Source organism: Oryctolagus cuniculus, chromosome 7 (genome assembly GCF_051225735.1).
Source record: "Oryctolagus cuniculus isolate XC-2025 breed Fujian yellow rabbit chromosome 7, ASM5122573v1, whole genome shotgun sequence".
Taxonomy (NCBI): Eukaryota; Metazoa; Chordata; class Mammalia; order Lagomorpha; family Leporidae; genus Oryctolagus; species Oryctolagus cuniculus.
In genome coordinates this window covers 77,141,059-77,168,976 of record NC_142873.1, presented here as the reverse complement: position 1 = coordinate 77,168,976, position 27,918 = coordinate 77,141,059, and the positions used below count along the sequence as shown (strand labels likewise).

Sequence of the window (27,918 nt, the reverse complement as noted above, 5' to 3'; positions counted from 1 at the left end):
CACAGCCATGAAAGGAGACTGCCGAACTCTAAAGCAGGCAAAAGAAACAGATCAAAAAGATGCATCGACATGCTTACAACTGGGGTGCTGGTCAAGGAAGAGCAGTACTGGGCAGTACCCAAAAACCCCACTGTTGGCCAGCGCCGCGGCTCACTAGGCTAATCCTCCACCTTGCGGCGCCGGCACACCGGGTTCTAGTCCCGGTCGGGGCGCCGGATTCTGTCCTGGTTGCCCCTCTTCCAGGCCAGCTCTCTGCTGTGGCCAGGGAGTGCAGTGAAGGATGGCCCAAGTGCTTGGGCCCTGTACCCCATGGGAGACCAGGAGAAGCACCTGGCTCCTGCCATCGGATTAGCGCGGTGCACTGGCCGCAGCGTGCTGGCCGCGGCAGCCATTGGAGGGTGAACCAACGGCAAAAGGAAGACCTTTCTCTCTGTCTCTCTCTCTCACTGTCCACTCTGCCTGTCAAAAAAACAAAACATACAAACAAAAAAAACCCCACTGTGCTCTGTGGATGAGACATCACCAGCACTGCAACAGTGTTGATCTCCTGAATTTGATGGTGTATCACAGTACGTTCAGGAGCCCTTGGTTTAAGGAAATACCCTCCAAATATGTATTTGTTGGGATTACACTGAATCTCTAAATAAATGTAGGGAGAATGAACATCTTTGCAATATGGAGGCTTCTAATCCATACACTGGTGTGCACCACTGAAGATCTCAAGTGTCCCTTGAGAATGGCCTAAAATTCTGTCCATGAAGATCTTGTCCATATTCTGTTAAATTTATTCTTAGATATTTCAATACTTTTATACTGTTGTTGATCTTCCTAAAAACTTCCATTTGTTAGTTGCCAGCATCCAAGAATACAACTGATTTGTACATATGCTTGTCCAAGTAGCAAGTCTGCTAAACTCCAGATGTTAACTGAATTGTCCACACACATACTCTTACCAACAAATCAAAATAATTTCCTGCTTCTGGGGGAAAAAACCTTCAGGGAATTACACTGACTATAACTTATTTAAAAATATACAATGGCTGTCATTTAAAGAGATTGTTAGAGCTTGAATAAATGCTGAACAGTCTGAAACACAAGGACAGCTGGGACTAGTGTAGCTGTGGAACCACCTTTAAGTTCAATCGCCCAAGGCAGTGAGACGTGACTGTTTTCCTGTGAGCTGGGTGGGCACAAGTCTTTCATGGGGATCATCTTGTCTTCATCTCTTATCAAAAGACACACTGGGTGCCGGTGCTGCGGCCTAGCGGGTAAAGCTGCCGCTTGCAGTGCTGGCATCCCATATGGGCGCCGGTTTGAGTCTCAGCTGCTCCACTTCTCCACTTCCGATCCAGCTCTCAGCTGTGGCCCGGGAAAGCAGTAAAAGATGGCCCATGTCCTTGGGCCCCTGCACCCGTGTAGGAGACCCAGAAGAAGCTCCTGGCTCCAGGCCTTGGATCAGCGCAGCTCTGGCCATTGTAGCCAATTGGGGAGTAAACCAGTGTATGGAAGAACCCTCTCTCTCTCTCTCTGCCTCTCCTTCTCTGTGTAACTCTTTCAGATCAATCAATCTTTGGGGAGCTTGCGCTGTGGCGCAGTGGGTTAACGCCCTGGCCTAAAGCACCGGAATCCCATATGGGTGCTGGTTCGAGACCCAGCTGCTGCATTTCTGTTCCAGCTCTCTGCTATGGCCTGGGAAAGCAGTAGAAGATGGCCCAAGTCCTTGGGCCCCTGCACCCGCATGGGAGACCTGGAGGAAGCTCCTGGCTTCTGGCTTCGGCTTGGCGCAGTTCTGGCCATTGCGGCCAATTGGGGAGTAAACCAGCGGATGTAAGACCTCTCTCTCTCTCTCCTCTCTCTGTGTAACTCTGACTTTCAAATAAATAAATAAATCTTAAAAAAAGACATACATTGTCTAAGGTACAAGTAATTTTAAATGCTAATAAACACGAGTTCAGTTCGCACTCTGTCAAACACACCTGTGGGGGGGGGGTCATGATCAAGCTTTCGCAAGTGACTTATCAGAAACATGAACAATGTGCTTTTCACAAAGCTTTCCAGTGGTCCAGCAGCTCCAAAAGGACTTGGCACCACTAACCTTCCCTTTGCTCAACACCTCTTTCCAGGTCTCTTAAAACAACTTTCTGGCCGGCGCTGTGGCTCACTAGGCTAATCCTCCGCCTTGCGGCGCCGGCACACCAGGTTCTAGTCCCGGTCGGGGCACCAGATTCTGTCCCGGTTGCCCCTCTTTCAGGCCAGCTCTCTGCTGTGGCCAGGGAGTGCAGTGGAGGATGGCCCAGGTGCTTGGGCCCTGCACCCCATGGGAGACCAGGAGAAGCACCTGGCTCCTGCCATCGGATCAGCGTGGTGCGCCGGCTGCAGCGCGCTGGCCGCGGTGGCCATTGGAGGTGAACCAACAGCAAAGGAAGACCTTTCTCTCTGTCTCTCTCTCACTGTCCACTCTGCCTGGAAAAAAATTAAAAAAAAAAAAAAACTTTCTGATGAGAAATTTCCATGTAATTGGGTCACAGGCCAGTGAGTACTGTGGGAACCCCACATAGCAGTCTCCTCTCAGGAGATAACTTTTATGCCTCCACGAAACCAGAGAGCATCCATAGGCTGACATCTCTAAGCTGGACAAGACACCAGTGAGCCCTAAAGGTTAAAAAAACGCCTAAAAGGAGAACACTTCATTTGTGAGGTTTAAGTGAGAGAAAAATAGGTGACTTTGTTACATGATACTTCGAGTCGTCTCCATGTATCAAAAGATAATCGGGCCGGTGCTGCGGCTCATTTGGCTAATCCTCCGCCTGTGGCGCTGGCACCCAGATTCTAGTCCTGGTTGGGGCGCCGGATTCTGTCCCGGTTGCCCCTCACAGCTCTCTGCTGTGGCCCGGGAAGGCAGTGGAGGATGGCCCAAGTGCTTGGGCCCTGCACCGGCATGGGAGACCAGGAGGAAGTACCTGGCTCCTGGCTTCGGATCAGCACGGTGCGCCGGCTGTAGCGGCCATTGGAGGGTGAACCAACGGAGAAGGAAGACCTTTCTCTCTCTCTCTCTCACTAACTCTGCCTGTCAAAAGAAAAAAAAAGATAATTGAAGAAATTCAAAAGTATTTTTGAGGCAGTGTTTGACCTAGTGGTTAAAACACCCCCATCCCATATCAGGAGGCCTGGGTTCGAGTCCCAGGTCTGCTTCTGATTCCAGCTTCCTGCTAGTGCATAACCTGGGCAGCAGCCAGTGAGGGCTCAAGTAGTTGGGTCCTTGCCAACCACGTGGGAGACCTATGGGTTCTGGCTTCTGCCTGGCCTGCCCTGGGTACTGAGGAAACTGGGAGTGAACCAGCAGATAGAGCGCCTGCTCTCCTCCTATTCCCCCAGTTATTTGAAAGTCAGGGTTACAGAAAGAGAGAGAGAGGGGGAGAGAGAGAATCTTCTATTTGCTGGTTCACTCCCCAAATGGCCACAATAGCCAGGGCTGGGCCAGGCCAAAGCCAGGAGCCAGGAGCTTCTTCAAGGTTCTCCCACATGGATGTAGGGGCCCAAGCACTTGGGCTATTTTGTGCTGCTTTCCCAGGCGCGTTAACAGGGCTTTAGACAGGAAGTGGAGCAGCTGGGACTTGAACCGGCACTCATATAGAATGCCAGCACTGCAGACAGCAGCTTAACCCACCACGCCACAGCACCAGCCCTATAAATAATTTTTAAGCACACTTCCTAAGTCCTTTTTTTTTTTTTTTTTTTTTTTTGACAGGCAGAGTGGACAGAGAGAGACAGAGAGAAAGGTCTTCCTTTTACCGTTGGTTCACCCTCCAATGGCCGCCGCGGCTGGTCCGCTGCTGCCAGCACATCTCGCTGATCCAAAGCCAGGAGCCAGGTGCTTCTCCTGGTCTCCCATGGGGTGCAGGGCCCAAGCACTTGGGCCATCCTCCACTGCACTCCCGGGCCATAGCAGAGGGCTGGCCTGGAATAGGGGCAACTGGGACAAGAATCCGGCGCCCCGACCGGGACTAGAACCTGGTGCACAGGCAGAGGATTAGCCTATTGAGCCATGGCGCCGGCCACTTCCTAAGTTTTATGTATGAAATGATGAAAAAATTTGGGATAGTTGGTTGTGCCTGTAGAACAATGTGAATATACTTAATACCACTGAACTGCAAACTTAAAATGGTTCAAATGGTAAACTTTGTTACAGGCATTTGACAACAGAAGTTTTTAAAGATGCATTTTATATTGCTAAATACCGCCTGATGTTATTTTAGTTCTCACAGTCATTAAGGGTGCCACTCATCAGAGTCTGGCGGCCCTGTGTCTGAGATCCCACTCCATCTGCTACACCTGTGCGACTCAGCAGGCAGCCTTGGTTCCCTTACTCGCTTGGGAAGAACTGCATGATTCACAGGTTGCTATGAACTTGGAATAACTTATGTGGAAACTCAGTAAAGTTCCTGGCACACAAAGAGGGCTAAATAAATGATGGCTTTAGTTTGCTTTTGGGCTTTTCATAGCAATATAATCTTTCATATTTTACACAATGATACTAAAAACAAGGCCTCAGCACGAACAGCTGGCCATTCATTTCTCCCCCACCCTTAACATCACATAGAAATGACTAGAAGACAATTTCCTGTAAAATGTCCTCCATGCTGTAGTCAGGGAACGCTGGAGCCCAAGTGTTGACCACAAAGCTGACAGCTAATAACTTGAAAGTCTCACACCCCAAGAAACAATTTCAGAGAAGCCACAAGAACTTGAAAAATAATTTAACAAGTTAATATATATATATATTTATCATGTATAACATGGTCATACAAAAGCATTACTAGAAATGTAATTCACACATACAAAAAGAGGCTTTTTTTGTCCCTTTTATATCCATTTTAGACAAAACAGTGAACCCAGAAAACAGGGCTAGTTCTAAAAACTGGGAATTTTATAAGTGAACAGATCCAATTATATATACCTTCTCTCAAATGCCAAAGAAGCTTACTGGACTGTACTCTCAGAATCAATTTAAACACAACTTGGCTCCTTTTGGGTGAAACGTACATTTTCAATGATTTACAGTTCAGGTAGAAAAAGACAAAATGATCCATAAGTTGAAACATTTTGTACAAAAGGAATGGTTTCAACAAAACCCATTAAACACTTCTGAAACAGGCTTGGGAACATGATATAAAATGCCAAAAAGTCAAACACCACTGACAAACAAAAGTTCACATGAAGCAAAGCCAAGGGGCAGAAAACTATGCAATGTATTAAAACCATCTAAAGCCAAATGAGACGTGGCTGAAATATTATATATAAAATTTAGAAACAGGAGCTTTGAGTGCATTTTCTTCGTACAATTTGACTACCATATGTGAAAACTGGCGATTAATTAAAGATGCAATTAAATACAGATTTGTAAGCCTTTTGGCCATTATGTAAATATTGAAAAGTTAAGTGAACTGACAATTGAAAAATAAAAGTTTACATACATACCAAGAAAGCACAAATGCTCAGAAAGGCACTATAAAACTGTGTGGAAAAAAACATATTCATACCAAAGATCTCTCAGGCACCTGCATTCAAAACACTTTATAAATAAGCACTTATTTTCACTTGGAAAAATAAAGCTGATTTTCCCCAATTGAACCTATTAGTTGAGAACTGTATCATATCATATATTAGGGATGCATTTAAGTGGACCATTTTATGGGGAAAATCAACTGAACTTTAAAAAATATGAATCCACCTATTTTATTCACAATTTCAATAATACAGAAATTAAAGACAATTCCAGTGAGTCACAAATATGACCCCATTCAAACATTCTACTACTCAATACAACCAACAAGGATAATACAACACAACAGAAAGTAAAACCCACAATTTGGCAATCCTATACAAAAGGGGCCCGTCAAACACTCTGTGACACAAAACAAACACAATACCACAAAACAAAACAAAGCAAAGAAAACCTGAATTCTGACAACCCTATACAAACTGTGGGATTTCATCTTCAAGGTCTTCAAACTGCTGCATTCGTTTTAGCCGTGGTCTCTGGCACACTGCAGTCACGTCAGGCAAGGCCTGCTCCTCAGAGCTGTCTTTAGGCTGACGAGTCGGCTGCCCGGGACACGCGGACGCCCCGTCGGGGTCTGGGATGCATTTCTCCACGTCACTCTGGGGAGTGTGAGCTGTGCTGGGAGGGGCTGGAGGCGAGGGCGAGGACGGTTTCTCTTCGCTCCCCCGGCCACTGCTGGCGGGAGTGCGCGGTTTATAGAATGTTGTCCAGTGCTGGGGCTGCAGTGTTCTGGGTGCTCTGCCTGGAGCAGGAGGGTAGGAGTCAGAGGACCGCCTCTCTGCCGCCTCTCTCGCTGACCTGACGGGTTCTGTGTGTGGGGCTCCAGGCTGGGTGACACCAACGGAACGGTCCCCACCTATCCTGAGGCTGGCCATCGCTCCTTTTCCCTGGGGCTCACAGGGCACAGTCATGGCAGTTTTGGTGGTAAAGTTGCTTGGTTCATATTGCTTGTCCCGAGGTTTTTGTAGACTTTGTTGGTCAAAGCCGTTAAACTTGGCACAGACGATAGTAGGACTGTCTTTTCTATTAAGTCCTTCAAAAGCAGGATTCTTGCAAAACTTGTCAGAACTTACGTGTCCCATATTTCTGCCAATTCTTTCATGAGGAGGGCTTGCAAGAAGCAGTCTATCCACAGGCAAACTCACGGGCCTCATCTTGGTCCGTGGCACGCACCTCTCCGTACTGTTCATTGCCCTATCCATTTTCACAAGCAGTGGCTTAGGGATTCTACACATATCTTCCATCTTTTGGGATGCAGATTCATAGTCCTGGTCTAGAAGCAAATGCACCTTGTTGTCTGAAACAGAAAGTCATTCACTTAAATTCAGGGTACATGCTGACCAAGAGCACTCTCTACAACGAAGTCTCACATACTCTCCCAACACGATATTCTCTGTGCAAAGGCGTTACACATTCATGCAATATTAAAACTGTATCTTGGGTAAATAAACAAGGTGGTATTTTTTATTTATCTAAATCAACATCATAAATAGCTACAAAATACACTGCACATTATTAATAACAACAAAAAACAACATGAAGTACCACTTGCTGGAATGATTTCTTTTTATGTATCATCTATGCACAAGTAATTTCTGGGTCAAATGACTGACACGTTTTCAACAGGCAGACCCTGGTAAGCTAACCTCTGAGAAGTTAAACCAGTTCATATACCAGCAACTGTAGTGCTCCCTGAATCCCAAGGATTTTGCTAACTCAATCTGCTTTTCAGTTATTCACCACACTGAAAGTCTCACACTAAATGCCACAGATGTCCTCCGTATCTGATCCACCAGTGGAGAAGAACACCACATGTCAAAGTAAAGTTCAACAGTTGTAAATTAAGTGGGAAAGAACCCATCACTCTCCCCATAAACTCTTCACTCCCAGATTTACTTTCTTCTCTAATCTGGACCCATGGTCCATGTCTTCTCACCTAAAACCTGTCCCATTCTGCTCCATCTACCTAAAAACTCCAGCTCCTGGGTGGTTCCAGGCCTCTGCCCTCGCCCCTCCTCACTGCTAGGAAACCTTTCACACCTGTGACCCGGCACCACTGATCTGAACCATGACTGTCCTGAGCACGGCCACGCCCTTTCCCCGACGCCTCTGGCTTTTCTCCCTCTTCTCTTGGGTAGAGGTTTGCAGCCGGGGCTGCCGGAATCCCACCTCAGTCACTGTCTCCCCGGAACTTTCCCCTCCCCTGATGGCTGACCACTCTGCCCTGGGCTCCAAGGCAATGCTCTGGGGCTTACTCTCCTGGGTCCTTCCCCACATGTACAGAACACTCTGGGGGACCCATTTGCAGATGGACGGCAAGCACCCCAGTGCATTCCTACAGTCCTGCGGGAGAAGCTCTAGCACAGTGGAGAAGAGCGCAGACTCTGTGGGCGGCTGCCTGGGTCCTCGCTCAGCTCCAGCCCCACTTCTGCCCTGGCGAAGCCACGCCCTGTTCCTGTGCGTCTTCATCTGCTGAAAGACCATCTGATCTGGCAAGCGCCAACTATCTGTCATATAATACGCACTCGAAAATGATACTACTATCGTTATTCCTAATAGGGAATCTATTCACGGGACAGTGAAGAAAGGTGAGCTTTATGAATCAGACAGGACTGGGCTGAAATATTGCCTGAGCGATTTAGTAGGGCCACGACCTTCGGAATTATGTAACCTTTCTCAGACTGTCAGTCAGGGGCTGAACAAGGCAAATGCACCTACTGTCCAGCATCAAACTGCTCAGAAGCTCATACTAGACAAATGCAACCAAACAAGTCAGTGCTGAGTCCTCAGCGGGCAGGTACTCGGCTTCTTTCTTAGACCCCACCAAGCTGTGCTTACTGATGCTTGATTATGTACAAATTTAACACATAGAGCTGTATTTTGAAAAACTGGAATTTAGCTCTAAGAATGAGAATTATAGTAACAAATGGGAGCTTGTCTAACAGCTGGACCACTACCAACCTTCTAATCACTGAGACAGAATTACCAGAGGAAAAGGATAAAATGACTGCAGTCCAGGAAATACAAAGACACAGACTCTTGCGTATTTAATGTGTTAGAAATAGGCCACAGGCAAAGATACGCAAAAAAAATGCATTTTTTAAAAATTTCAGGAGTCTGACTCTTTTTTTTTATTTTTTATTTTTTGACAGGCAGAGTGGACAGTGAGAGAGAGAGACAGAGAGAAAGGTCTTCCTTTGCCATTGGTTCACCCTCCAATGGCTGCTGCGGCCAGCACACTGCGGCCGGCGCACCGCGCTGATCCGATAGCAGGAGCCAGGTACTTATCCTGGTCTCCCATGGGGTACAGGGCCTAAGCACTTGGGCCATCCTCCACTGCACTCCCGGGTCACAGCAGAGAGCTGGCCTGGAAGAGGGGCAACCGGGACAGAATCTGGAGCCCCGACTGGGACTAGAACCCGGTGTGCCGGCGCCACAAGGCGGAGGATTAGCCTAGTGAGCCACGGCGCCGGCCAGCAGTCTGACTCTTTAAAAGCAGTCAGATCCACTGAAGAAGTAAGAGAAGATGCTGGGAATTATACACTGCTCAGCACATTTCCACTTCGACATCAACTGACAGCAAAAAGCGGAAACAAGACATTTTCACAAAGAGCACAAGAACATCTGTGAACTCTAAGACTGTTTTTTAAGAAACACATTATGACAAATAATACTCTAACGGCAACTTTTCTCAATGAATCTTCATCTTCACTTTCCTCTATTCTACTCATCTTAGCTTTTTTTTAAAAGATTGATTGATTTGAAAGGCAAAATTACGGGTGGGGGGTGGGGTTCTTCTATCCCCTGGCTACAGCCAGGAGCCCAGAACTCCACCCTGGTGGTCTACATGGGTGGCAGGGGCCGGAGCACTTGAGCCATGTTCTGCTGCTTCCCCAGGCACAGCAGGGAGCTGATCCGAAGTGCAGCAGTGCAGATCTGAACTGGCGCTCGTACGGGACGCCAGAGTCACAGTGGCACCACAACACTGGCACTAAGCTTTCAATCATTGCTGGCAAAGTTTTAAGTTATCAGACTTTTTTTTTAACATGGCCACTCACCGATGAGACATCCATCATATTTTTCTAATGCATTCTGTCTGCGTTCTGATTCCTCAGATGTTGTAGCTGGTTCAAAAATTTTGCTTTCACTCTCTGCAGTATGGATATCCTGTTGATGGAAGAGGACTTTTAAACTTGAAGAAGGAAAATGCACCTCAAAATAAACAATTCAAAGATTTTTAACTTACTAACATCATAGAAGTTATGATATAATTCTATATAGGTCAGAACTCACATCCTTTGAAGAAAAAAATAGTGTCTTCATGGAAGGTTCTGGATCTCTTTCTTCTGGTGATAACAGAGGCTTGGGCACACAGCCTGGATCACCCTGGGGTCCGGTGACACCTGTATTGCACGTAATAGCATCTTGTGGCTGCAGTGACCCATCGAAGATCTTCTGTGAGTATGTGATGAGGAACTCCACCAGCCGCGCCTGATTTGAATATTCAGCCAGGGAGGAGATGGTGATGGGAGCAGTTGTCGGCCTTGGCCTAATGAGGCTTGGTCCAAATATGACCCCCAAGTTTTTGGCATTCATCTTGTTTTCTTCTGCATGATCTACTACCCTGCAAAACAGAACACATAAAACTGAATGGGATTTGCTTATCAGGGTTCCTTGCTGGCAGTTCACTATGGGTTGGGAAGGGCAGAGGGAAAAACGGGCTGCAGAAATCCAGGAAAAGTGTGTCAGTTAAACCTCAATAAAGCCAGCGTGGGGAAGAGTCCAGGAAAAGGAGATATTTATTTGATTAAAACACTGACCACACATCAAATTGGATTTCACAGTCTTTTACTAGGATGACATTCAACTAAATAGAAGGAACTATGCATTTTTACTAGCAGAAAAAAAAAAAAATCTGACGCTCCATCCCTAAAAAAAAACAGTGCCCATCTTAGTATGTCACTTTCCAGGTCTTTACACTGAGAACTTAAATGTCATGGTTGTGTTCTTTGTTACTGCCCACAGCTCATCTTTTTTTTTTTTTTTTTTTTTTTTTTTGACAGGCAGAGTTAGACAGAGAGAGACAGAGACAGAGAGAAAGGTCTTCCTTCCGTTGGTTCACGCCCCCCCCCCCCCCCCGCCCCAAAAGGCCGCTATGGCCGGAGCTGCTCTGATCCAAAGCCAGGAGCCGGGTGCTTCCTCCCGGTCTCCCATGCGGGTGCAGGGGCCCAAGCACTTGGGCCATCCTCCACTGCCTTCCCGGGCCATAGCAGAGAGCTGACTGGAAGAGGAGCAACTGGGACTAGAACCCAGCGCTCATATGGGATGCTGGTGCTGCAGGTGGAGGATTAACCAAGTGAGCCACAGCGCCGGCTGCCTACATCTCATCTTTAAACCTAGCTGATTCTCTCTCCTATCACTCTGTCTATTTTATGCCCACTCTCATTGCTCTGGCCTTACTTCAACATACCTTCATCTTTTATTCCTATGATATTCAAGGAGATCTGAACCGTGGTAAAGCCCTCCCCTCCCACCCATTCTCCATATGGCTGCCAGAAAGACCTAATAGGCACATCTGAGCAAGTTTAGTTTCCGACTCAAAATTCTTTAGTGGGTAGAGAAGCAAGGTCAGCTCATCTGCCAGGTATGCAAGACTTTATCAGGTCTCTACCTGGCTCAGTTCCTGCTACTACTGCTAACTCTACTGGAGCCTATGCAAATTATATTTCCCAAATGCAAAATGCTCTTCTGTCTGTTACCCTCTGCCTGGAATGTTCTTTTACATATTTTTGTCCACCAAACCATCATTCAGTTCTTCAAGTATAATTCAAGGGCTACTTCCTCCTCTGCAAGCTGTGCATAGGCGGCTCTGTTACACAAGATGACACTGTACTGCACTTGCCCGTGGGTCTGTGCCAAGCTGATGAGCCTAACAGATGGCAGAAACCCTGTGTTTCCATCCTTGTCTCCTCTGTCAGACCCTGGCACAGCGGAGACATCAGAGGGAAAAGTGCTGGCTGTGGGAACATATGTATTCAATGTCTCCCTTCCCCTAACACATAAATGAAAGTCATTTATTAAAAAAAAAAATCAAAACCAAAAACCAACAGCAACATGAATGTCCTTAAACACTTCTCAACTGTATGTTACCTGCACACATTGTTACATGTAATTTACCACAATAAAAAACAAAACAGAAAAACTAATCAATTATCCACCCACTAATGGATGCTCTAATTATATAAAATTCTTACCGCCTAAGGTGTGCTATGAGGAAATGAAGACTGTTAAAATTTGATGCTGGCAACTGTCTTAGCAGGTCCTTGCTCTTTAAGAGAATTCGGTTTATTTCTATACACATATTTGGCCATTTTTTGTCCTCAAAGCTATCCTTTTTTGTTTCTTGTTCTTCATTTACGTGTTGGATCTCTTTTGCGAGGTCAATGAATTCCTTGTACAATCGGAATAAAATAAATGGTTCTGGGAGCTAAAGAAATAAAATAACATTAGGAATATCATTCTATTTGTTTTTCTGCTAATAATCAACCGGGTTACTGACAGTGACTGAACGACTTAGCATGTCCCTTCAGAGTAACCTGGTTTAAAGTCAATCCACATTTAGAAATGTCCATGTTTGCTACATATGTGACCTAAAAGTAAAATCTAAAATCATCACCATAAGTTATACCTATATTAAAAATGAGTTGACTGATGATGAGAACTCTAAACCTAAATTTCGATGATGGAATTCAAAAGCTCTGATATGCATACTATACCATTTATAACTGTCCCAAAGACAACATCACCTACAACTGTTTTACAAACAAACCCAGGGTAATGCTAAGTCAGATGAATTACAAAAAGCTGACAAAACTGAACTTTATTACTATGGGGAGACAGAAAGAACAAAATGCTCTAAGGCCCTTGTGTTTTACTGTGGCCAGATTAAAAATCTGCATCAGAAAACATGACCTAAAAGAAAGACTGTCAACATTTATCCAATTTTTAAGTACAACTTGAATCACTTTATATCAAAAGAAACAGTTCCTCTCAAACTAACACAGAGCAAGCTGCCATTTTGATCTGCTCACTGCCCGATAAATTTCCAGGTCTCCATCGCTCTACAGTGGGAAACACAGGGCAGCCCTGGCTACACTGTCTGTGGTGAGACAGGTGCCCCTGCTCAGTTCTCCCCTGCCGGTCCAAGGGAAGGGCAGCCTCGAGGAATCGCCGCCACCTCCACTGTCCTGAGATCTGAAGGGAGTCACACTTCTGAAGCTTCAGGCTTCCCATAAGGTCAGCGAGTAAAATGAAGGTTACTCTCTAATACCAGTAGATAGTTTCATTACCTTTCTTTTTTAAAGCTTTACGTATTTATTTGGCAAGCAGAGAAAGGAGAGGGAGACAGAGAGGGAGAGAGGGAGATCTTTCACTTGCTGGTTCACTCCCCAAAATGCCCACAACAGCCAGGGCTGGGCCAGGGGCCAGGAACTCCATCCTGGTCTCTCACATGGATGGCAAGAGCTCAAGTACTTTCCTCATCTGCCGCTTTCCCAGGTGCACTACCAGGAAGTGGGACTTGAACTGGCACACCAACATGGGACACCAGCAACACAAACAGCAGCCTAGTCTACTGGGCCACGATGCTGGTCCTTGCTGTATGGTGTTCCACACAGAAGGCTTGGTCATGCAACATCCCTGAGGATGAGAGCTGATAATATTGGATGACTCCATTCATTTCCTTTCCCTAGCAGGCTAGAAGAGATATAGGAAGATTCCTTATGAGATTTGTAAGGAGTACACAGCCTCCATGTCTGCTGAGACCTCCGTAACACATGACTGAATAGTATCCTGGGCTAACACGGGAGACCCAGTAGTTACACCCGCTTTCTTTCTCTCTTGCAACCCTACTGAAGTACAGTAAGCCACAAGGACAGAGAATAGGATGAGATGAAAGCCAACATTCTATAAGCTGAAGACCAGATGAACAAGTGCTGACTTAGCAGACCAAGAAAGCTGCGCCCAGACGCTTCAGCCACAGGATACAACAAACCCCAAGGAGTCCCAGGGACTGGCAGCACTAGATTCTTGGATCTTGGGACAGGGAGAGAAGCTGAGAGAACTCTGCTCTCTAGAAAGCGGATGAGGTGACTAAATGCAGCCGGGCAGAGACCCTCCTTGACTCCCACAATGTTGTGCATGATCGGGGTGAGGAGAAACCCTCCTCTGGGGAATCTCCCCAACCTAAGAGACACAGACGTCAGGTGTTCCCCACATAGCTCACCCCGATCACCCTACAGTAGAGCTCCGTCTTCAAAGCTTTCATGTGTTCAAGAGCTTCCAAGGACATTTCAATTACCAACTCTTTTTAAGCAGACAATCATGGAAGACAGAAATTAAAACTAGTAGAAAAAGATCACTTTGAAGGTCTAGAATTATGCTATCAATACGGTGGCTACCAGCCACATATGGCTACCAGCACTGGAAATGTGACCGTTCCAAACTCAGAGTGCTGTAATGAAAAACACACACCAAATTTCAAAGACTCGGGGCCCAAAAAAAGTAAAATATTTCACTAATAATTTAAAAATACTGATTAGTTCTTTAAGTGACATTTTTAATATGTTAAATAAAATAAAAATCAACTTCACCTATTTATTTATGTGGATCACATTACATTTCTATTATACAGGGCTAGAGGATAAGCAGGAAAAGAACCTCTCAGGTAGATAAATGCTGCATTCATTTAAACAAAAAGGCAGTGGGAAGCAGGCATTTAGCCTAGCAGTTTATCAGTTATGGTCAACCCCATACTGGAGTACTTGGGTTCAATACCTGGCTCCAGCTCCAGCTTCCAAGTTCCTGCTAATGTAGACCCAGGGAGGCAGAAGTGATTGCTTAAGTAGCTGGGATTTTGCCTGGACTGAGTTCCTGCTTCCAGCTTCCACCTGGTCCCCTGGCCACTGCAGGCATTTGGGGAATGGATCAGTGAATGGGAACAGTCTCTATCGCTCTTTTCTTCTCAAGCAAATTAAAAAAGAATGCTCTAAGGATAGTAGAAAGCCAGAGTTCTTGGATATTAAAACATATTCTCAGGAATGCAATAGTTTAAAACAGTGGTAGATGATAAAAATGAAGGAATCTCTTACAAAGTACTGAAAGAAAACAAAACAAAAACAAATGAGTAATAGAGACAATGTGGGGGAAGCAGAGAACCAGTGGAGGTTGCTGAGTATCCAAATAAAAAGCTCCACAGAGGAAGTACAAAGGAAACAGATGGCAGCAGATGAGTAACAAAATAAAGTTCCAAGCAAAGGACGAACCAGAACAGCAGGAGCTCATGGAGTTCTCAGGACAGTGGAAGAAAATACACCGATGTCTAACACATACGTGACACTTTAGGATAATGAGAGAAAAGGAAGATTCCGTAAGTTTTCAGAGAGGAAACAACAGCCCATATATAAAGAATGAGAAAGGCTTCAGGCTTCAAAATTCTGAAGAAAAATAACTTATAGCCTAGGCTACTACAACCTTCCATACTATCTGCACTATTTCATTTCCGCTAGTGAGCAGAGAATAAAGGTGTTTACAGATAGTAAGGTTTCAAATACTTATCCTACTCCACAGCTTGCTCTAGGATGGGCAAGACCAGAACAGGAGAAGAGTGAGGAAGACAGGACAGGTGCTACCTCTACCTCACAAAGCTGGAGGCATGGAGACTGTGATGCCCCACAGTAAGAAGGACCCCACCCATAGCCACAGCACCCCAGAGATGGACGTGCTGAGAACCATCAGCACTGTTCTGTCTCCATATCAACTGTGGGCAAAATGCCGGGTGGGAATGGCCCACATCTCTTCTGTGCTTGCCTCATGACAGTGTGCTCATAAAGTGCCTCAACCCTTCATGAGCTGCTGTCTGAAGTCACCATGGTCACTTACTTCACCCCCATTTGCAAACTGCAGCTACTACAGTAAGCAGAGAGAGAAAAGGAGCAGCAGCCCACTCCCCAGCCTCCTTCCTGCCACACTTGCAGTAGCCAGCTCATGGGACAGTTCTGCCTGTTGCCCCCAACATGGTGAGCTCCATGTTCCCAGGACACTTTCACGACCTTGCTCACTGACCTCCCGCAACAGCCATTTTTAAATATCCAGGAAGGCAACGCCAGACTACAATCCAGACACCATACTGCTGGCCTAAATCTTCACTAACAGGGTGAACAGTGGCCCTTCCTTAGACAGCCAGGTGTATGCTTTCAAGTTAGTTTTCCAAACCTTAAATGATACATCGTTTGGGAATAGACAACAGATAGTACAACTATTTAGGAAAGAGAGGGAGCTATTAACTTGGTTAAGAAAGACCTCTTAGGTGGAGTGAGTTGGGAAGCTGCATCTGGGAGGGCCACATGAGGGTCTTCTGAGGTATGTATAATATTCTATTTCCTTTAAGCTGTGTGATAGCACATGAGTTTATTCTGATTGCCACTGTTTTTTAAATTGTACAAATATCTTACACATTCTTCAATCTATACATTAATAATTAGATATCAATATGGTCTATATCAGTTAAAACACACAAAAGTTATTAGCAAACACAAATCATATTTTTGGTTTCTTAAATTTGCTTTCAAGAGTAAAAACTTTACCTGTCGAAGGTATAACTTCAAGACATCACAGATGTCATGTGTACTAAACTCTGCGATATCTACCAAGTGCATTCCATTTTCCAAAGCCTGACACAGTTTTTCAGTTTTTATTTTGTTTCCACACACACGATAGATTCCCTTGAGTAGAAAAGAAAAAAAAATTCTGCTTGAGTGCAAATGACTAAATTCATATGGCCAAATGTATTTGATGTCTTTATTTCAGTTTTTGTCAGTATTTTAGAAAAGAACTAGTCAGGGCTAAACGTAACATTTTCCAAATAAATCTGAATAAATTCAATTATTCAAAACTGAAAGCATGGTTTTCCTTTAAAGTCACCTTTTCATTAAAACAAAACAGAGGCATTTATGATGTACAAGTTTTAGGAGTTACAATGTACCTGTAGGGACAGGGCTCTATTTTCAATCTCTGTGGCACATATTTTGAGTATGAAAGGGATGCCATCCAGCTCCTTTTTTGCAACTTGTGAGAACTCTGCTCCAAATAAGTGTATTTTTCCCAGAAGTTTCTGATGACCACAAATGATGACTAAATTTTCCAAACACTTTCGGTGACAAACAAGGAGACACTACAAGAAAATGATAGTTTACACTGATTAATTCACCTTGAAAATTATTCAAAACTGAGCAAACTATACATAGAGTGGAAACATAACAAAAATGAGTTTAAAAGGTATTACTTGTGGTTTTTGAAATATTTTTCACAGCAAAATGAACTATAAAATCATGGAAGGTACACAATGGTAAATTCATTCAAAATATATCTGCCAAAGAGTCCAAGAAGTAAACTAACAACAAATGAGCAAAAAGCATAAGAGGGCCAAGCCAATTCCAGGCAGATCTCACCTCTTCACATTCAACCCCCTGGAACACCACGATGCCTTCACAATCCCTGCATTTCGTGGGGGATCTCAATTTGCGGAACTTGTGAGTGAGAGCTGCCTTTGACATCAATGTTTTCTTAAACACCCCAAGGGAATTGGGTCCTTGCAAAAGAAATAGGTTACTTTATAAAAACTGTAAAAGGAGGGCAAAGTTGTATCATCTGACATTGTACTCTGGATAAAGTTTAGAATGCAATAATTCACTTATTACAAAAAGCTGTTATTTTGAATATTTATTTTTTTGACAGGCATAGTGGACAGTAAGAGAGACAGAGAGAAAGGTCTTCCTTTTCCATTGGTTCAGCCCCCAATGGCCACTGAGGTTGGCGCGCTGCGGCCGGCGCACCGTGGCCGGCACACCGTGCTGATCCGAAGCCAGGAGCCAGGTGCTTCTCCTGGTCTCCCATGCAGGTGCAGGGCCCAAGCACTTGGGCCATCCTCCACTGCACTCCCTGGCCACAGCAGAGAGCTGGACTGGAAGAGGAGCGACCGGGACAGAATCCGGAGCCCCGACCAAGACTAGAACCCGGTGTGCCGGCGCCACAGGTGGAGGATTAGCCTATTGAGCTGCGCGCTGGCTATAAAGCTATTCTTAATTCCTTATAAAATTATGGATAACATTAGCTAGTTATTTATCAATATTATACTAGAGATCAGATACTTCATTCATTTAAGAAATAATGTCAAATCAAGTATTTGAAGGTTATCAAATGCAATGGATTTATATGCATCTAATTAAAGCCACAAGGACCACATGCTTCAACGTCCACAACTTCCCTCGCCCTTACTAAGTACATTCAGCTACTTTTCCTGCTTGGCTTCCTGCACTGCCTCTTCTGCAGGGGCTTTTTCAGAATTTCTTAAGCACTGCAACCTTTTAACAGCATGTCACTTATTAGGTTTATAAAAGCACCATATTTAGTCTGCTATTTTTGCTTCTTACTCTCTTCGTATTTGTAACATTTGATTAATACATTATATACCCATGCTTGCACACTGTTGTTGTGATACATTTAAGCCATGGTGACATGTTTTATTTAGTACACAGCAATGTAATTGTTTAAAATTTTACTACTTTTCTAGTATCAAGCAGTACTGATTCACTGGGGTGAGTGGGACTTAATCAGGGCGGTACAATACCAGCTTCTGAAGGCGAGGGTGGCTCTCTCTCATCTAGATCATCTGCAGAAGACATGGTTCCACTGGATGGGGTGCGTGGAAGTTTTCGATGAAAGTCTCCTAAAAGAAAATTGTGGGTGCAATTACCTGACCTTTAATTGTAGACTTGTAGAAATGGGGAGTGACAATATTTTTGGAATAAAAGTCACACTATTTTACCAGCTTCAATGTAAAAATTTGCTTCCATTATATTCTAAGAGGGAATTCTTAACCAAATCTGACTTTTCCTAGTAAGTTTAAAACTAAAGGTCATATATTCTAATAAGATTTTACTGCCAACTTTTGATAGTAAGCATTAGATATTGTAAGCTCCACAAGGACATGAAGAGTATTTTCTATTTGTGTCTTACACCTAATACTTGACAGTGGCTCTCAATCTTTGCTAAGTTATAAATGAATGCATACAATACAAACTGAGGCTTTCTAAAATATAGACATCTGTGAATACAACAATACAGTAGCAACATCACACTTCTGTCACTGGTAAACAGGAGACTGGGAATCAGGAACAATGGCCCTGTGGTGCCTGGCCGAACAGGAGTCCACAGTAGGCAAGCTGTGTCGAAAAGAGACACTTCCGTGTGTGTCACAGCATGTCTGGCAGAAGCCTGACTAGGTATGAGGCATTTACTCCCCACATGTCACAAACAGACCTATATAGAAATAGAAGAATTCATTTCACTTTTCTTTAAAAAAAAAAAAAATTTCATTCATTCATTCAAGGGACAGAGTGAGAGCAACAGTGATTTTCCACTGGTTTACCCCTCAAACGGCCAAAACAGCCACGTCTGGGCCAGGCTGAAGCCAGGAGTCTGAAACTCCACTCTGATCTTCCACATGGGTGGCAGGAGACCAAGTATTTGGGCCATCCTCCGCTGCCTTCCCAGGCACATCAGCAGGAAGCCAGATTGGAAGCAGAGCAGTTAGGACTTCTACTGGCACTCCGATCTGGAATGGCAGGGTCTGGCTTAACCTGCTGCACCATAATGCCGGCCTTGAATAGTATGAGTTTTAAAGGAGGCAGCCAAGTGGCAGGTGAAAAATCTCAGTGTTGCATAGAAAAAAAAAAAAAAAGTTCTAACTTTAGATCTAAGAGATTTATCTAAATGAATAAAACTTCTGCAATATGTAAAATGCTTAACAAAATTAAAAAGGCCCTGGAATTTGAGATTGGATAAAACCTATAACGTATCTCATGAGATTCTAGGAGGAAGAAACATAGAAAGAACACGACTGGGACAGTCTTGGGTAGAGGAATGAGGAAAAGAACGGGAGGAACAATCTCATGCCTTTTGGTGCGCACTCCTTCTCCTGCCAGCTATGTTACCTACTGCCAGTTACCCTATTTAAAGCCACTAAGAGGGAGTTCAAAACACTCCGTCTCTCTGAGGATCCAGACAATTTCTATCAAAGTATCTTATGGCACACTTATAAGAAATTAACAAAAATAAAGTAATCACAGCCACAAGAATCGGCATGATGGCACTGTTCATCACAGTGCCAAAACAGAATCCTATACAGTGGTGCAGAGACAGCTACCCACATCAACATGGACTGCAAATTTAAAAAAAAAGATGCATGAAGCAGTTAAAAGAATAATATGCTCCCATTTGTATAATACACAGAAGAGGGAAAACTCCACTACAGGTAGGCACTAAACACTTAAAATAGCTGTAATGATTAAATAATTCAGGACAACGGCTTTTCTGATGGGGGATGGAGTAATGTTGTCAAGGAGGTGTACACAGGATACAGATAATGCTCTTAACATGGGTGATGTACAGAATAATGCTCTTAACATGGGTGATGTACAGACAAGGGTTTGTTTCATGTGTTTTCTTTAGGCTACATATCTGTATGCAAGTTCTCCTCTCTATGCATGAACCAGTTCCATATCAAAATAAACTATTCAAAAATACTTGAAAAAGACTTTTTAAATCTTTCATTGACTTTCCACTGCTAAACTTAAATATTTACGTACCTGGACTTACAGATTCTGAATCCAGAGATCTAGATTCGCTGCTCCCCCCAGTACTTTCAGAGTCACTGAACATCCCAAACGTCCATGACCTTATAAAAGATGGCCCTTTAACAAAAGAACACCTAAGGTCAAAGCTTGGCTACAGGTGTACTTCTGTAGGCAAAATATCAGCATTATATAAAATGAAATCATTCAAATTTCTTTAACGATGACCAATTAGCAACTATAAAGCAGGCACAGTGGTTGCAAAAAAGTAAGTTGTAACAAAGTATAGTTACAAAATAAGTTACAAAGCAAGGTCTGCCTTTTGCATCCCAGAGCTCCAACTCATTGAATCATCCCATGGGCATGATGCAGCACTTTGTCTTGAGGGACAGACTACCTGTGATATCTGCACTGTTGGAGCATCTGTCTTCTTCCATTTTACTAGGATTGTCAGGAAGGCGCACAGCATCCTCCAGGGAGCCAGCAGGTCGGTATCCAGAAGTCTGGGGGCTGTTTGTCAACTGCTTGCTCACATTCCTAAGAAAAATCCAAGTAAAGCACAGTACTCAGAGGAATGACTGATAATCAGTCTATGATTTCTTATTCAAAACAACTTGCTAATTTAATGAATGGAATAGAGTGATGAAACTAACTACAGATTAAGAACAAATCATATTGTATCATTCAGTTTCTTATAAAAGATGTGAACAAAACTTTTAGATTATTTGTACTTCTGAAGTTAAAACATGGAAAGGAGGAGCCAAAGTATAGTCAGTAACTCATGTCATCACCTGCCACTCTCACAGAAAGTTTAGAGCTGAGGTCCGCGTCAACATGGAAAGTTTTATTTTCACGCGAGTCACATCAATTCCTTAAGTATATTTATTAAACAACCAAAAAATGAAAAATTTCAGGAATTTTAAAGCTAATTCTGCCAATGTTAGAAAAGACACATTCCTTATACTAGATAAGAACTCAGCAATGAACATTTCGTCTCTATATTCTTACCCATCAACTTTTTCTTCTTCGGCTGCATTTGTGGCCTTGACAAATTCACTGTACTCTTGGCCTGGATCGTAGAGTTTGGCACTATCACAGAGAGACTGTAAACTGCTGGCCAGCGAGGCAGCCTGCAGATGCTGCATCTGGAAGAGGTTAACGGTTACCTGTGGTCACAGAGACAAAAGGCAGAGGAACACATGTTACACAGAATGATGCAATACACATTTCTTTCAGGGGCGGCACCAACATAAAGACCACACGGTGAAGCACGCAGTACGAAGGATTAGTGTGAGTATACTATGTTGGCTGATACTGTACGTGTCTAAACTGGGCAGAAAAAAAGAAGTTTTAATTTAATATCTGGGAGTGATCATTCCCTGTAAAACTGGCTTTAAAGTGAAAATTCAAAACTACAACTCTACCCTACTGCTTCAAACTTCCAGGAGATGATGTGTTTTGTGATGATCCTTAGCTCTGTATTCTGCCTAACATCTTAGGTGAAAAACATAACAGAAAAAATCCAATCACAAGCACTATTTTTTTGACTCTACTTTTTTAGTCCTCTAAAAATACAAATATTTTGCCATTTATGTATTCTATAACACTCAGATTGATTATCCTCAACTTGTTCAAAATGCAATAATACATTCTGAGTTTCCACAAAAGCCTAAAAATACTATCACTACCACTATTTATAGTAATAGCAGCAGCAGCAGCTGACCAGGGCCTACAGTATGCCAGGCCCACTCTCTGAGCTTCACATAAATTAACTGATTTGACATTCACAAAAACCTAGGCTTTGGTGTATCACTGAGGGTGGTGTCAGAGCAAGGGCAATAAGATAGTTTCTGGTACTGAAAAATGACTTGGATACTATAAAACCATGTCAGAGTTATGGATGATGATCAGGGATGTGGTTGTGGAGGGGTAATTTCAACGTGGAAGGCCAAAGACGGCCTTCTCTGAGGAGGTAAGATTTGAGCTGAGAGTTGATGTAACAAAGAAGCCCTCAGAGCTGCCAGAGCAGACCCGCACCAACAAGGGGGGAAGCAGTGCCACAGTGAGTGGGAAGTGCTTCCTGTGCTCAAGCAGGTAAAAATGGTCAGGGAGGCTGCAGCACACTGAAAGAAGTGGCACTTCTGCTCGAGACAAAGCCAGAAACACGAGTGGTTATCAAAACCAAGGTGAGGAGTCGGAACTGAGGTGTAAGGGGTGGCCTGGGACTTTATTCAAGCTACATCATCGGGCCTATTCTTTAAATGACACTCTGGCTGCGTGGGGCTTTTTAAGGGAAGCCATGAGAATGAATGTCAAACTTCATTTGGCTCAATACTACTTCAAAGACTCCCATGCTTCCCCTTCACGTCTCGTGATACATGAGATGAGAGGATGAAGTTCTGCTTAGCTTCTGAGTCCTCTCCAAGGTTGACGGGCCCCTCCCTAAGGACAGTGACTCAGCATACAGTTCTCGAAAAGTGCATTCGACACGATGGTTGACTTACATCCTGACTCCTTCAAGGAGCAAAGGCAATTCAAACTGCAGAGGGTCCAGTGACTGGGCATCCTCAGGCTGCCTGCTCTGAACTTACTCTCTTCTTGATCCTAAAGGCAGCCTGCATGCTGGGCACCTGTGATCAAGTAATACAACTTCCCTACATGAGTGACTTGAAAGTGTCAGTGCTCAAATGCAGATTCTAAATCCAAAAGTCTGGGCTGAAACTCAAGTTTATGTTTTCCTTACCAGCTCCCCAAATAATGGAAATGTGAATAGTCCAATGGCCACTTTTTTATTTCCTCATAAGTAAAATGGAGCTAAAAACAAGTATGTTTCCTCAACAGGATTTAATGAGAATTAAATGAGGTTATGTAGACAAAGTGTTTGATACAATGACAGGTATACACTCAGTCTTAACTATCATTAGTGTCTGAGGTAAAGGGAACTTTTCAGTTTTAAATTAAATTAAATTTAAAAAAATTTTAAATGGCTGACCTAGATAACTTATAAGGTAATTCTGCATCCTGAAATTTTATAATTCAAGTCACTTTATGATTTTGTAAGCTCTTTACATATATAGGGTACTTCAAAAATTTCATGGAAAATGGAATGAAAAGATACCCTGAGAAACCCACCACAAAATTTACAAATTATGAGTTAAACCATGGTTAAGTTGGGGACCAGCTGTATAAACCACCAAGAGAAAAAAGACTGAGGGGAAAAAATAGATAGAAAAGATCTTCCGAATCTGTGGGAAAAAAATAAAAGGGCCAGCATTTGAGTTACTGAACCTTAGAGGAAGAAGAGAAAGAGGGTGGGACCAAAGAATATATGAAGAAACAACAGCCAGAAACTTCCCCAATCTTGTAAAAGTCAAATCTGCAGATTCAACAAGTTCAATGAATGCAAAATAGGAAAAAATCATGCCAAGATACATCTTAGTCAAACTGCTGAAAACCAGACAGGGAAAAAAAATCATGAAAGTAACCAAAGAAAAACACCTACACCACACAGGTGAACAATGGTTCAAATGAGCCTGGATTTCTCATGAGAAACTATGGAGGCCAGAAGGCAATGGAATGATATTGTTAAAGCAGTAAAAGGCAAGAACGGAATTCTGCATTTAGAACTCTGTATCGGGTGATGACGTCTTCCAGGAATGACTAGAAACCAGGAGAACTCACTGCTGCCAGAAGACCTGTTATAAAAGATGGTAAAGGACGTTCTATTTAAAACAGAAATGTTTCCACAGAAGATGGACCACAGGAATATTTGAAAGAAGCATTCAAAGAAATGGTAAATAGAATAGACTACTTTTCTCTACTAAACTTCTTTAAATGTTTGACTTTCAAAAGTAAAAAGTAGAAGATGACCAGCTTGATGAAATTTTCAATGCACATGGATGAGGTTTACATATATCAACTACAACCCCAGAGTGGGTGAAGGATTTACATGGTGGTGAGGTCACAACATTCCACTTGACCTGAAATACTAGTTCTAAGTATACTGTGGAGATTACTGCTCCTCAGTATCTATGGGCAAATGGTTCCAGGACACCTCATGCATATCAAAATCTGCAGATGCTCAAGGTCTTCATAGAAAATGGCATGTATCTTCAGATAACCTACATATATCCCCATATATTTTTTTTTTAGATTTTTATTTATTTATTTATTTGTGAGGTAGAGTTACAGTGAGAGGGAGAGAGAAAGGTCTTCCGTCTGCTGGTTCACTCCCCAAATGGCCACAACAGTTGGATCTGGGCTAATCTGAAGCCAGGAACCAAGAGCTTCTTCTGGGTCTCCCACGCGGGTGTAGGGGCCCAAGCGCTTTGACCATCTTGTACTGCTTTCCCAGGCCATAGCAGAGAGATGGATTGAGGTGGAGCAGCCGGGACTAGAACCAGCACCCATAAGGGATGCCAGCACTGCAGGCAGGGGATTAACATATATATATTTTTAAAATAATCTCTAGATCACTCATATTACCTAATACAATATAAATGCTATGTAAATAGTTGTTATCTGTATTGTTTAAGGACAAAAAAGTCCTTACTCAGCAGAGACATAAATTTTTTCCCAAATATTTTTGGTCCACAGTTGGTTGAATCTCTGGATGTGGAATCCACAAATATGGAAGATTGATTGTGTGTGTGTATATGCTGCAATCCCTAGTGTAACCAATTTAAAAAGATACTGAACAAATAGATACAAACACCCAATCAGATCTCTCTGTGCTTCTCAACTTAAAAAAAAAAAAAAAAAAAAAAGAAGAAGAAGAAGAAAAGAAAAAACTCAATTGATTTAAACTAAGGAGATAAGTTAATATACAGATAAGTGTTTCAGTTAAGTTAAAATGTAATTCTAATAGATAAAATTAAATCTATAAGAAATTAATAGGCAAATAAATTGTAATTCTAGAATATAATTCAACCAAAAGGCAGCAAAAGAGAAACAGATAAAAGGAAACACAAAATAAACGTAACAGGAAAAAATAGTAAACCTAAATCTAAGTGTATATTCACATTAAATATAAATGGTCTAAATACTCCACTTAAAAAACAGAGATTAGGGGCTGGAGCTTGGCACAGCGCGTTAATGCCCTGGCCTGAGATGCTGGCATCCCATATGGGCACTGGTTTGAGACCCGGCTGCTCCACTTCAGATCCAGCTCTCTGCTATGGCCTGGGAAAGCAGTAGAAGATGGCCCAAGTCCTTGGGTCCCTGCACCCGTGTGGGAGACCTGGAGAAAACTCCTGGCTCCTGGCTTCAGATCAGTTCATCTCTGGATGTTGTGGCCATTTGGGGAGTAAACCATCGGGTGGAGGACCTCTCTCTCTCTCTCTCTGCCTCTCCTCTGTGTAACTCTGAAGTTCAAATAAATAAATAAATCTTAAAAAATAAAAATAAAAAACAGCCGGCACCGTGGCTCACTTGGCTAATCCTCCGCCTGTGGCACCAGCACCCCAGGTTCTAGTCCTGGTTGGGGTGCCGGGTACTAGTCCCGGTTGCTCCTCTTCCAGTCCAGCTCTCTGCTGTGGCCCAGGAGGGCAGCAGAGGATGGCCAAAGTGCTTGGGTCCCTGCAACTGCATGGGAGACCGGGAGGAAGCACCCGGCTCCTGGCTTTGGATTGGCGCAGTGCCAGCCGTAGCGGCCATTAGGGGAGTGAACCAATGGAAGGAAGACCTTTCTCTCTCTAACTCTGTCAAATAAAAATAAATAAAAAAACAGAGATTAAAATAGATTTTTAAAGAAATCCAGACTGGGCCAGTGTTGTGGTGTAGTGGGCTCGGCCTTTGCCTGCGGCTCTGGCTTCCCATGTGGGCACCGGTTCTAGTCTTGGCTGCTCCTCTGACAATCCAGCTCTCTGCTGTGGCCTGGGAAAGTAGTGGAAGATGGCCTGGGTACCTGGGCTCCTAGCACCCGCATGGGAGACTGGAGGAGGCTCCTGGCTCCTGTCTTCAGATCAGCCCATCTCTGGGCATAGCGGCCATTTGGAGAGTGAACCAGTGGATGGAAGACCTTTTTCTCTGACTCTCCCTCTTTCTGTAATTCTACCTCAAGTAAGTAAAATAAAAAAATCCATACTGAAGTATGTGCTATCTATGATGCATATATAAAAGACTTAAACATAACAATAAAGGTAAAAATAAGAGTGAAAAAAGATACACTATGCTCAAAACAACCAGAAGAAAAGCCAAATAACTGTATGAATATTAAGTAAAGTACACTAAAAAGCAAGGAATTTTACAGATTATGTAACAACTATTAATATGTAAGCAACTAAAAACAGGGATGAAAATACATAACTCCAAAACTGAGGGAACTAAAAATACACAATATATTTGAGACTTCAAAACTTTTTTCTCAGTAGTTGAAAAATAGTTAGGAATATAGAAGAAATAAAGTAAACCACAAACCAAAAGGATGTGACATTTTACAAACATTGCAGTCAATAACAGCTCAACACATTCTTTCAAAGGGCACACATGGAACACTCATCTTTGATCTTTTCAAAGAAACAGCTTACAGTTTCAATTATTTTTCTTTACTTTTCTTTCTATATTTTCTTCTTTATTTCTGCTTGTTTATGACCTATATCCTGGGTCATAACAATTTTAAAGGAACCATATAAAGTTTTTGTCCTATCACAATGGCATTCAACTAGAAATTAGTACTGAGAAGATATCCAGAAAATCTTCAAATACTTGGAAATTAAATTACAAACTTCTACATTACCCACAGGTCAAAGGTGAAAGAAGACTCAAGTGAAATTAGAAAATATTTTTAATCAAACGAAAAAGAAAATATAGCTCAGAGCCGGCGCCGTGGCTCAATAGGCTAATCCTCCACCTTGCGGCGCCGGCACACCGGGTTCTAGTCCCGGTCGGGGCGCCGGATTCTGTCCCGGTTGCCCCTCTTCCAGGCCAGCTCTCTGCTATGGCCAGGGAGTGCAGTGGAGGATGGCCCAGGTGCTTGGGCCCTGCACCCCATGGGAGACCAGGAAAAAGCACCTGGATCCTGGCTCCTGCCATCGGATCAGCGCGGTGCGCCGGCTGCAGCGGCGGCCATTGGAGGGTGAACCAACGGCAAAGGAAGACCTTTCTCTCTCTGTCTCTCTCTCTCACTGTCCACTCTGCCTATCAAAAATAAAAAAAAATAAAAAAAAAAAAAAAGAAAATATAGCTCAAAATTTGTGGGATGTGGTCAGCAATGCTTAGAGTCAATATTAAAGTATTCAATATTATTATAAATATTAGAAAAAAGTGAGAAGGTCTTGATGAAAAATCTAAGCTTCTAATTTTAAAAGTTTAAAATAAAAAAGGCAAAATAAATGGAAAGCAAGCAGAAATAAATAATAAAAGTAGAAACAATAAAATAGAAAAAACAATGAAAACAAAAGCTGCTTCTTTGAAAAGATGAATAAAATTTATGAACCTCTCACCAGGTTGAACACATGCAGAGTGAAGAGAAATGAAAGGGGGATACCACTACAGCCCCCTGACACATAAAAGGATAAGAGACCCCACAAACAATTCTACACATGTAAATTTAGCAACTTAGATGAAAAAGGACCAATTCCATGAAAGCCACAAACTATCAAAATCCACCTAAAAAAGAATAATTAACATTAATAGGGCTGTATCAAAATCAAGCATGTTGTAAAA

The 27,918-nt window shown here is 43.2% G+C and overlaps 1 protein-coding gene across 11 annotated transcripts in view; it reads right to left on the bottom strand.

The window, feature by feature from the left end:
* Positions 1-4,756: 4,756 nt before the first annotated feature.
* ARHGAP29 (Rho GTPase activating protein 29) overlaps positions 4,757-27,918 on the bottom strand; it is an 81,927-nt gene continuing 58,765 nt past the window's right edge. For all 11 annotated transcript variants that reach the window (XM_008264860.5, XM_051857470.3, XM_089300312.1 and 8 more), the window contains 11 exons: positions 21,262-21,419; positions 20,651-20,790; positions 20,269-20,373; positions 18,249-18,347; positions 17,071-17,210; positions 16,605-16,793; positions 16,207-16,344; positions 11,818-12,050; positions 9,857-10,187; positions 9,622-9,730; positions 4,757-6,860 (listed from right to left, as the gene is read on the bottom strand). In XM_008264860.5, the coding sequence (XP_008263082.1) occupies positions 5,974-6,860; positions 9,622-9,730; positions 9,857-10,187; positions 11,818-12,050; positions 16,207-16,344; positions 16,605-16,793; positions 17,071-17,210; positions 18,249-18,347; positions 20,269-20,373; positions 20,651-20,790; positions 21,262-21,419 (2,529 nt within the window). In that variant the 3' untranslated portion in view covers positions 4,757-5,973. The remainder of the gene's footprint in view (positions 6,861-9,621; positions 9,731-9,856; positions 10,188-11,817; positions 12,051-16,206; positions 16,345-16,604; positions 16,794-17,070; positions 17,211-18,248; positions 18,348-20,268; positions 20,374-20,650; positions 20,791-21,261; positions 21,420-27,918) is intronic.